This window comes from Trachemys scripta, chromosome 1, assembly GCF_013100865.1.
Source record: "Trachemys scripta elegans isolate TJP31775 chromosome 1, CAS_Tse_1.0, whole genome shotgun sequence".
NCBI lineage: Eukaryota > Metazoa > Chordata > Testudines > Emydidae > Trachemys > Trachemys scripta.
The window spans coordinates 342,762,355-342,774,001 of record NC_048298.1 but is presented as its reverse complement, the minus strand read 5'-3'; the positions used below and the strand labels follow the sequence as shown (position 1 = coordinate 342,774,001).

The 11,647-nt window shown below is 46.4% G+C and overlaps 1 protein-coding gene across 1 annotated transcript; it reads right to left on the bottom strand.

Annotated features, from left to right (window-relative positions):
• Nucleotides 1-10,354: 10,354 nt before the first annotated feature.
• LOC117872908 (olfactory receptor 52R1-like) lies at nt 10,355-11,302 on the bottom strand. The gene has a single exon (XM_034761761.1). It carries the CDS (start codon nt 11,300-11,302, stop codon nt 10,355-10,357), a length of 948 nt encoding a protein of 315 aa, XP_034617652.1.
• Between the last annotated feature and the right edge of the window lie 345 nt (nt 11,303-11,647).

The following is an 11,647-nucleotide window of genomic DNA, read 5'->3' as shown; positions in this document are numbered from 1 at the left end:
CAGAGATCTACAACCTATCCTGAAAGATGATCCTTTACTCTCACAGAGGGAGGAGGAAGCTGGACCCCTGCCAACAAATATGCTTGTTGATCCCCTCAAAGAATTCTAGTAGATTGGTGAGGCATGATATCCCTTTACAAAAAACATGATAACTCTTCCCCAACAGTTAATCTATGTCTGACAATTTTCTTTTTTACTATAGTTTAAACCAGTTTGCCCTCTACTGAAGTCAGGCTTTCTGGCTGGTAATTTCCAGGATCACCTCTGGAGCCCTTTCAAAAATTGGCATCACTTTAGCTATCCTGCAGTCATTTGGTACAAATGATGATTTAAATGATAGGTTACATATCACAGTTAGTAATTCTGCAATTCCACATTTGAGTTCCTTCAGAATTCTTAACTTCTCTCTTGCAGTGTCCAATTATGCACGCTGGACGCTGCAAGCGTATATGAGTTCATCAATTTAACAAAGACATTGATATGTACTTGTTATCCCCAGGGGAGTCTCTAACACTCATAGACTCATAGACTCATAGACTTTAAGGTCAGAAGGGACCATTATGATCATCTGGTCTGACCCCCTGCATGCTGCAGGCCATAAAACCGTCCCTACCCCTTCCCTGGACTCTGCTGCTGAAGTCCCCAATCCTGTTTTAGGTGACTTCAATTGGCAGAAACCCTCCTGCTAGAGATCCCTGCCCCATGCTGCGGAGGAAGGCGAAAAACCTCCAGAGGCTCAGCCAATCTGCCCTGGAGGAAAATTCCTTCCCGACCCCAAATATGGCGATCAGTAAGACCCCGAGCATATAGGCAAGAGTCACCAGCCTGACCCGTCAGCCATTATACAATTTACCTACCATTTCTTGGTTTTCCTTGACTACTATGTTTTACCATTAAACCATTCCCTCCATAAATTTATCTAACTTAATCTTAAAACCAGACAGGTCCGTCGCCCCCACCGTTTCCCTCGGAAGGCCGTTCCAATATTTCACCCCTCTGACGGTCAGAAACCTTCGTCTAATTTCAAGCCTGAACCTCCCCACGGCCAGTTTATATCCATTCGTTCTCGTATCCACATTAGTACTAAGCTGGAATAATTCTTCTCCCTCCCTCGTATTAATCCCTCTAATATAGTTAAAGATAGCAATCATATCCCCCCTCAGCCTTCGCTTTGTCAGACTAAACAACCCAAGCTCCTCTAGTCTCTTTTCATACGACAGGTTTTCCATTCCTCTGATCATCCTAGTGGCCCTTCTCTGCACCCGTTCCAGTTTAAGTTCATCTTTTTTAAACATGGGAGACCAGAACTGCACACAGTACTCCAAATGAGGTCTCACCAGCGCCTTGTACAACGGAAGCAGGACCTCCTTATCCCTACTAGATATACCTCGCCTAATGCATCCCAAGACAGCATTGGCTTTTTTCACCGCCACGTCGCATTGTCGACTCATAGTCATCCTGCGGTCTACCAGGACCCCTAGGTCCTTCTCCTCTTCCGTTACTTCTAACCAATGCGTCCCCATCTTGTAACTAAAATTTTTATTAGTCATCCCCAAATGCATTACCTTACACTTTTTACTATTAAATTTCATCCTATTCCTGATACTCCAATTCACAAGCTCATTCAAGTCTCCCTGCAGGATATCCCTATCCTCCTCCGAATTTACAACGCCTCCCACCTTCGTATCATCCGCAAACTTTATCAGCCCACTCCTGCAATCGGTCCCGAGGTCAGTTATAAATAAATTAAATAAAATGGGTCCCAAAACCGAACCTTGAGGCACTCCACTAGTAACCTCCCTCCAACCCGACAGTTCACCCTTTAATACGACCCGCTGCATTCTCCCCATTAACCAATTCCTTATCCACCTCTGGATTTTCATATCGATCCTCATGTTTTTCAGTTTAACCAATAATTCCTCATGGGGTACAGTATCAAACGCTTTACTGAAATCCAGGTATATTAGGTCCACCGCATTTCCCTTATCTAATAAATCCGTTACTTTCTCAAAGAAGGAGATCAGATTCGTTTGGCACGATCTGCCCTTCGTAAAACCATGTTGTAATTTATCGCAATTGCCACTAACCTCCAGGTCCTCAACTAGTTTCTCTTTCAGAATTTTCTCTAACACCTTGCACACTACAGATGTTAAACTAACAGGCCTGTAGTTACCCGGATCACTTTTTTTCCCTTTCTTGAAAATAGGAACCACATTAGCTATTCTCCAGTCTAACGGGACCACCCCCGAGTTTACAGATTAATTAAATATTATCGCTAACGGGCCTGCTATTTCCCGTGCCAATTCCTTCAATATTCTCGGATGAAAATCGTCCGGTCCTCCCGACTTAGCCCCATTAAGGCATTCAAGTTTTGTTTCTACCTCGGATACGGTAATCCCCCATCCTGAATGCCCCTCTGTAGTGGTGCTAGTATCCCTAATACCTTCATTGGCCTCATTAAACACCGATGCAAAATATTCATTGAGATATTGCGCCATGCCTAGATTGTCTTTAATCTCCTCTCCGGCAATAGTCTTCAGCGGTCCCACTTCTTCTTTCTTTGCTTTCTTCCTATTTATGTGGCTGTAAAACCTCTTACTATTGCTTTTAATTCCCCTCGCTAGGTCCAACTCTACACGGCCTTTGGCCTTTCTCACTCTATTTCTACATTCTCTGACTTCGCTAAGGTAAGTTTCTTTACTAATCCCTCCCCTCTTCCACTCTTTGTACGCTTTCTGTTTCTTCCTAATCACCCCTTTGAGTCGGTCGCTCATCCAGCTCGGTCTAAATCTCCTGCTTTGTAATCTTTTTCCCTTTTTTGGAATGCAGGCCTCCGACAGCTCATGCATCTTTAACTTGAAGTAATCCCAGGCTTCTTCTGCCTTTAGATCCATTAATACGTTTGCCCAATCCACTTCCCTTACCAGTCCCCTTAATTTGTTAAAATTGGCCTTTTTAAAATTATAAACCCTAGTCTTTGACTTAATTCTGTTACTCCTCCCATGTATTTTAAACCGAATTAGCTCATGATCACTGGAGCCCAAATTGTCCCCCACTACCACTTCCTCAACGAGGTCCTCACTACTTACCAGAATCAAATCTAAAATGGCCTCCCCCCTCGTCGGTTCAGCTACCACTTGATGAAGGAATTGATCAGCAAGCACATCTAGGAACATCTGAGCCCTATTATTACTACTAGCGTTTGTGCCCCAATCTATATCTGGGAAGTTAAAGTCCCCCATAATTACACAGTTTCTATTAGTAATTACTTCTCTAAACACATTAAATAGTTCCTTATCCATATCTTGGGTCGATCCCGGCGGTCTATAGCACACTCCAAGCACTATCCCCGGAGAGGCTCTAGTAGTCCTATTACCCAGTGTGAGTATTGCCCAGACGGACTCTGTGTTATCTAATCCATCAACTATTATTTCTTTACAGCTTATTTCACTATTGACATACAATGCCACCCCCCCACCTTTACCTTTATTCCGGTCTTTCCTAAACAGCGCATACCCCTCCATACCTGCGTTCCAGTCGTGACTGCCATTCCACCACGTTTCTGTTATTCCTACGATATCTGGTTTCAGCTCTTGGACCAAGAGCTCCAATTCCTCCATTTTATTACCTAGGCTTCTGGCATTGGTGTATAAACACCCTAATGTATGTCGTTTAGCCTGTCTCCCATTAGTAGCACTATAAGTTGCGGGCCTCCTTGCGTCCGTCCCCCCTGTCCTTCCTATGTCCAATCTCATCTCCCCGGCTATGTCTCCTCTCATTTTACTCACCTTTTCCATACTGGAATCTGGCGTGGAGATTAACTGTGCATCTCCCAACCTTCTCCCCAAACTTCCTAGTTTAAAGCTCTTTTGATAAGATGAGCCAGCCTCCCTCCCAGAAGTCTATTTCCTTCCCTACTCAGGTGAAGCCCATCCCGCGAGAACAGGTGTCTGTCCCCGAAAGCCTCCCAGTGGCCATACATCCCAAAGCCCTCCTTATAGCACCACTCTCTTAGCCAACTATTTATTCTCACAATCCTATCAGCCCTTTGCTGCCCTTCCCTCGGAACGGGCAGAATCCCACTAAAGATAATCTGAGCCTCTATCTCCTTGAGCGTCTTCCCCAGCCTGGCATAATCTCCCTTGATTCTCTCTAACGAGAACCTAGCCGTGTCATTCGTTCCTACATGAAGGATTATCAAGGGGTTCTTACCTGCTCCTTTTAGGATCCTTTTCAACCGCAGGTCCACATCGCGTATCTTTGCCCCCGGTAGACAGCACACCCTTCTGTTCTCTGGGTCCGCCCTGGTCACAGGCCTGTCAAATCTCCTCAGTAAAGAGTCTCCAATTACATACACCTGCCTTCGCCTGGCAACAGTGCGATCTAGTAATCTAGTCTCTAGTCCCTCTAGTCCTGACCTGTGCCTGTTCCTATCTTCCCTTATGCTCCCCCTTATGCCTTCCTGATTCCTCCCGGGGCCCAGAATTGGTGCTGTCTCCATCAACTCCTCCCCTCTCTCTCTCGGACTAGCCGCTCTTCTCTTCTTCCTCACTCTCCCACCTTCAGCCGCCACCTGCTGCCCCTCCACCTCGCTATCCAAACACTCGAACCTATTCCTGAGTTCTATTCCCCCCTCGCTGGCCCTTCTTTTCCTTGGCCTGCTTCTCACAGTCACATGCTTCCACCTCCCATGTTCTCCCCCTTCCATTCCCCTCTCACCGTCCTCTGCCTCTACCTGCGCTGCAGGACACTCTCCTTCAGCCCCTCCTTGCCTGTCCTCCATCAGCTGCTCAAACCCCCGCCTAAACTCCACCAGGGTATCTACCTGCATCTCCAGCCCCTTAATCTTTTCCTCCAGTAACACTATCAGGCGACACTTCATACACACATACCTGTGTTCCAGCTCCCCTGCTAGGACCATATACATACCACAGCTTCCACATGCCACCATCTGCATTCTGTCTGCTCCTGCTGCTTGGCTCATGCCTGCTGCACTCCCTGCCCACAGCACCTGTGGAAGCAGAGCACACACCGAACCCCGCCCTCCTGCCTCCCCCTTTACCTCCCCCTGCAAACTCCCTCTCAAACTCCCCTGTTAGCCGCCCTGTTTGCTGCCTCCGGTGCCGCTGCTCTTCAGACCAAACGCAGTGCTTCAGGTAGAACAAACAAACAGATTGATTAACTACAAAAATAGATTTTAAGTGATTATAAGTCAAAGCACAAGAAGTCAGATTTGATAAAATGAAATATAAGCAAAATGCATTCTAAGCTGATCTTAACACTTTCAATGCCCTTACAAATTTAGATTAATAGATTCATACATTCTAGGACTGGAAGGGACCTCGAGAGGTCATCAAGTCCAGTCCCCTGCCCTCATGGCAGGACCAAATACTGTCTAGACCACCCCTGATAGACATTTATCTAACCTACTCTTAAATATCTCCAGAGATGGAGATTCCACAACCTCCCTAGGCAATTTATTCCAGTGTTTAACCACCCTGACAGTTAGGAACTTTTTCCTAATGTCCAACCTAGACCTCCCTTGCTGCAGTTTAAACCCATTGCTTCTTGTTCTATCCTTAGAGGCTAAGGTGAACAAGTTTTCTCCCTCCTCCTTATGACACCCTTTTAAATACCTGAAAACTGCTATCATGTCCCCTCTCAGTCTTCTCTTTTCCAAACTAAACAAACCCAATTCTTTCAGCCTTCCTTCATAGGTCATGTTCTCAAGACCTTTAATCATTCTTGTTGCTCTTCTCTGGACCCTTTCCAATTTCTCCACATCTTTTTTGAAATGCGGTGCCCAGAACTGGACACAATACTCCAGCTGAGGCCTAACCAGAGCAGAGTAGAGCGGAAGAATGACTTCTCATGTCTTGCTCACAACACACCTGTTAATACATCCCAGAATCATGTTTGCTTTTTTTGCAACAGCATCACACTGTTGACTCATATTTAGCTTGTGGTCCACTATAACCCCTAGATCCCTTTCTGCCGTACTCCTTCCTAGACAGTCTCTTCCCATTCTGTATGTGTGAAACTGATTGTTCCTTCCTAAGTGGAGCACTTTGCATTTGTCTTTGTTAAACTTCATCCTGTTTAACTCAGACCATTTCTCCAATTTGTCCAGATCATTTTGAATTATGACCCTGTCCTCCAAAGTAGTTGCAATCCCTCCCAGTTTGGTATCATCCGCAAACTTAATAAGCGTACTTTCTATGCCAATATCTAAGTCGTTGATGAAGATATTGAACAGAGCCGGTCCCAAAACAGACCCCTGCTGTATCCCACTCGTTACGCCTTTCCAGCAGGATTGGGAACCATTAATAACAACTCTCTGAGTACGGTTATCCAGCCAGTTATGCACCCACCTTATAGTAGCCCCATCTAAACTGTATTTGCGCAGTTTATCGATAAGAATATTATGCGAGACTGTATCAAATGCCTTACTAAAGTCTAGGTATACCACATCCACAGCTTCTCCCTTATCCACAAGACTCGTTATCCTATCGAAGAAAGCTATCAGGTTGGTTTGACATGATTTGTTCTTCACAAATCCATGCTGGCTGTTCACAAATTTGGATGTTTCTCACTACCGGTTGTCTGGTTGTCTTTCAGCCAGACTCTCCCCTCTGATCAGTGCTTCAGTCACTTGGTGGTGGTGGCAAATGTCTCTCCCTTTTATCATGTCCTTTCTTCCCTCTTGGCTTTGTCCCCTCCTTCAGAGTCAGGTGAGCATTACCTCATCGTAGTCCCAAACTGACCAAGGGAAGGGGGGTGACTCACTGGAGAGTCCAACAGATCCTCTGTTGCTGCCTAGGCCAGTGTCCTTTGTTCCTGTGAGACTGGGCAGGGTTTGTCCCATACATGCCCTGATGAGGTGTGAACTGCCCCTCTGCTCCTGAAGAGTTTTGCCTGGGCTTGTTTTAAGCCATGAGGACACATTTTAGCCTCATAACTATATACACGAAATTAAAACCTCTAAAATTACTATAACAACAATGCTCAGTGCATCATGAGGTTTCCGAAGACACCGAAATGATAAAATTTGCATTGGATACTACACAAGCATATTATAAGGATGAATATGGGGGTGCAGGCTGTTCCCCCGAGGTACAAAGTGTCACACCAGCCCCCTTACTTTACTGCAAGAGGGTTAGTCACTGATTATCTCAAAGGCAGTTGGTGTTATAATTTTCTTGGCATCCAGCCATTAAGGCCATGAGGCAGAGTGCCTCAGTTTCCCCCTCACCCAGCAAACCATATTTGTTATGGTTTCTCTGCAGAGAGCAGGGTGTATGTACAGGTTGTTACTCCAAGAGGAGTTCACACTTTAAGCACTGATATTTGTGAATTTACATGAGTCTTAAGTGCAGTGACTAAGAACAGTCAGGAGGAGGTCACAGTTTTGTTATTTTCTGTTTGTTTATTTTGCGTGAGGGAAATAAGTACAAGAAATTAGAAAAATGACAACTAGTGAGGCAGATACAAAACTAGGGGCCTTAGGTTGCTAGCAGCTATAGCATCATCGTGGTAAATGAACATGGTGTGGTGCTGTATGATTGAATATCACCATTTTTATCATTGTTGTACCACTGTTATAGAATTGCAACAAATCTTGTGGAAAGTTTGACATGTCAGAAGTCAATGGGAAAATTATGATTCACTAAGTATGATTATCCTGTTTATAGGCATGTATCATCTTTGTGTCTGAAGAGACGAATATTGGCGATGTACTGGTATGGGCTTTGTTTGGGACAGTAACATTCCATGCACAAGGCAGAGGATATAGAAGGACTCCTGAGACATCTCCATTTTGTCTTCAGTTCTCTGGACTCAGTTTCCAACACAGAAGCTCTGAACAAAGACTGATGACCCCCAACCAGCTTGGGTAATTTCCACAGCGTTTTGCAAGCCAGCAGTTTATTCCCTCACTGCTATGATCCTGATCCCTGAACACTCAAAAATCATTTGCATGTATCTGACCTATAAACTCATTATAGCTCTGGTTCTTTTATTTTATTATTAAACCTTTACTTTTTAATTGCTAAAGGATTGGCAGCAGCGTGATCATTGGGTAAATTCTGAGTTATATATTGACCTGGCTAAATGGCTGGTCTCTTGAGATTAGAAGGACCCTATATGTGGCAAAACTGGTTTTTACTGAACACTCATCATGGAGTCGAGTGTCAGGGTGGTGAGCCAAGGGCTGGGATACCTCAAGAGACTGTACTTTTGGTTTCTAGTTAACCAGTGTGGTGAGACAGAAGTTTACGTTTGTTACTGGCTTGGTATAATCTAATGATAGAATAACCCCAGTCTGGGGTGAGTCTGCCCTATTTCTCAGCAGCTTGTCCTGAATTTGGCATCCACAGCTGTGTCCCCTGAAGCATGGTAACACACGGGCACAGAGTTTACTGTTGATAGGTGATTCAGAGACTATTTCTCCCTACTCCCAGGAGGTATCCCCCTTTTACAGATGGGGAACTGAGGCAGCAGGAAAGGAAGCATCTTGAGCTAGGACTATAGCCACGATTGCCTAGCTACCAATCTCTTGTTTAGTGTCTCCCAGACCTGGTTTCTATGGTCCATGCAGCAGCACAGAGGCATGGAGCACTGACACGAGGTGAGGATTTGGCCCAAGACATTTAATTAGACATAAAGTGTCAGCAGAGACCAGTCAGCTGGGAGTGAAGATTTCCAGCTCTGCCACGGATTTACTGAGTGACCTTTGGCACAGCCTCTCCATGCTTTAAATGGAGATTAGTATTCATTACTTCTAGTGCTTTGCTATTGAAAAATCCTAATCAGGGCCTTCGAGTCACACGATGATGTGGTTCCTTGAAGCACATCATTGGACTCTCTGCATGGTGTAGAGTTCCAGGCAGCGTGTGGTCCCTGGTAAACAAACAAGAGAAGGCTGAAAACTGAGCTGTGTGGAAACCTGTTTTCATGGCTGTAGTTTTTGGCTGTTTCTTTAATAAATTCCTCCTGTTTAAGAAGGACGGCAACTCCACTGATCACAACTCACAAATAGCGTCACTGCAGCTAACAATGCAGAGGAGCAATGCCAGTTCATGGCCAGAGCAATGGTGCTGGTGGGTCAGGACTCTCGTTTCTTATTCTCAGCTCTATCACCGACTCATTGGGTGCCTTGGGTAAATCACTTTACCTCTGAGTGGCTCAGTCCATCCATGACACAAGGAGAACGCTGCCTAGCAGCCTAGCCAACGACCATCTAGACATAGTGATCAAAATCATCATGCACAGCGTATGTTAGACTCAGTTTCCCTATTCAGCTTCAGCCCCTGGGCAATTGGTGCTCTGTTGTTCCAGATAAGGGGTTGTGTATATCTGTAAATTGACAGCTAATGGTAGCTGTGCCATTTATCTCCCTCCCTATGAGCCATCGAAGACACCCTGGCCTCTGCCCAGCATTCCACCTTCCCAGCTAATGCAGGGGCTTATCCTTCCGCCTCTCTCAGCTGTTGTCCTCCTAGCTTCAAAGCTGATCCCTTGCACTCACCCCGAGGCCTATCTCAGGGCAAAGGTCTCCCATCCCATCCCCATTGCAGTTACCCGGCCTGCTACAGGCTCCCAGTCAGGAGGAACAAAAGGGAACCAAAAGCTAAAGAAATAAGCCACACAAGGGTCTCTTCCCTCAGGACTTTATAGATGAGCTTTAGGGCCCACAAGCTGTATAATGCACAATCTCACCCGCCTGCAACACTAACCTGGTCCCAACCCCCAGCTTCTTTTATACGGATTCCTGGCTTCCCTCTCCGCTCCTCATCCGCCTGTCGGCCCCAGTGCTGCATCGTTGCTGCACTCACTGCAGGCTCCTTGTCAGCCTCCAGCAGCTCCTGTCCCAGCCCCGAAGCAGAGGGAGCGCAGTTGTTGGGGAGGGAGGTGGAGATGATCCAGCAAGTGGATGTGATTGGGGAGGAGAGGAGTGAGCAACAGGGCTGAGGTTTTGGGGAAAGGGGCAGTATAGAGGTCTATCCTTGGTAGAAGAGGTGGAGAAGGGAACAGGGCCTTGTGGGAATACTTGCGACAGAGGAAGTGGTCTTGTTGAAAGAGGTGGGGCAGGACCTTGGGGAATAGGCAGGGAAGGGCACGTAACCTCAGCGGTCCAGTTACCAGCAATTAGAAAGTTGGCCATCCTGTAAGTTAATGAATTGTACACAGACCGATTCCTCAGTGTGTCACGCTAAAAAAGCACTGTAAGGCCACGAAAGTATTAAATGTCACTTTGACTGTCGAGTCAGTGATTCAGGGAAGAGGACCCAGCATCATGTCACCAGCCACCTCCGCATGGAGGTCAGTCTGAGAGCCAGAACACCGGGAGAAAATTTTAGGCCCCTTCATGAGTAAAGAGCCGGAGCAGCCTGCCCCGGATCTCTTTGGTCTTCACCCCGTAAATGATGGGATTTAGCGCGGGGGGCATCAAGAGGTACAGGTTGGCAATGAGAACGTGGAAATGCAGGGCCACATTGTGGCCAAACCGGTGCATGAGGGAGATGAAGAGACCTGGGATGTAAAAAGCTAAAATGACAAAGAGATGGGAGCTGCAGGTCCCAAAAGTCTTGAGCCGGGCGTCCTTTGTGGGGATGCTGAAGATGGCTCTGAGGATCAGAACATAGGACACGGCGATAAAAATCCCATCCAGACCCATCACACAGAATAGCACAAAGAGGCCGTAGTAACTACTGACACGGGTGTCAGCGCAGGCCAGATTCACCACAGCTATATGCGCGCAGTATGGCTGGGGGACGATGTTGGTTCTGCAATATGGCCAGTGACTCGCCAGGAAGGGATAGGGCAGTATGACTATGCAGCCGCGCAGCATCATGGCCAGGCCGATCTTGGCCACAATGGGGTTTGTCAGGATGGCGGAATGTCTCAGGGGGTGACAGATGGCTACATAGCGATCCAAAGCCATGGCCACGAGGATCCCAGACTCTATCTCTAAGAAGCAGTGAATGAAGAACATCTGGGTGAGGCAGGCACTGAAATCGATCTCCCTGGAATTAAACCAGAAAATTGCCAGCGTTTTGGGCAGGGTGGATGTAGTCAGGACCAGGTCGGTGACAGCCAGCATGCAGAGGAAATAGTACATGGGCCCATGGAGGCTCGGCTCTGTCTTCACGATGAACAGGATGGTGAAGTTCCCCAAGATGGCTATGGCATACATGGTGCAGAAGGGGATGGAGATCCAGATGTGGGCTGCCTCCAGGCCAGGAATTCCCAGCAGGATGAAGGTGGAGGGGTTCTTGAAATCAGTTGTGTTGGAATCTGACATGAAGTAGGGGAGAAGGTGTATGGTGTCGCCTTCATGTACTGTACGTTCCTCTGCATTCCTGTATGTGCCCAGGGTCTAGGCTGTTGGTCACAGTACAAATACCTGGATGAAGAAAGAATGTTAATTTGAGACACTAAATGTAGTACTGGAGGCTGTTCTCATGGCTTAAGCAGATTGGTCGCTCTTCACACACTGAAAAGTGACATTTTCATTATTCAGATAAATGAATTGTGAACACATGACCCTACTTAATACCAATTCCATATTTTATGGTGTTCCCTTTCTCAATAATTCCTATTCATCGTGGTTTGGGAAACCTTAATAGGCACCAGCAGGAAACACGAG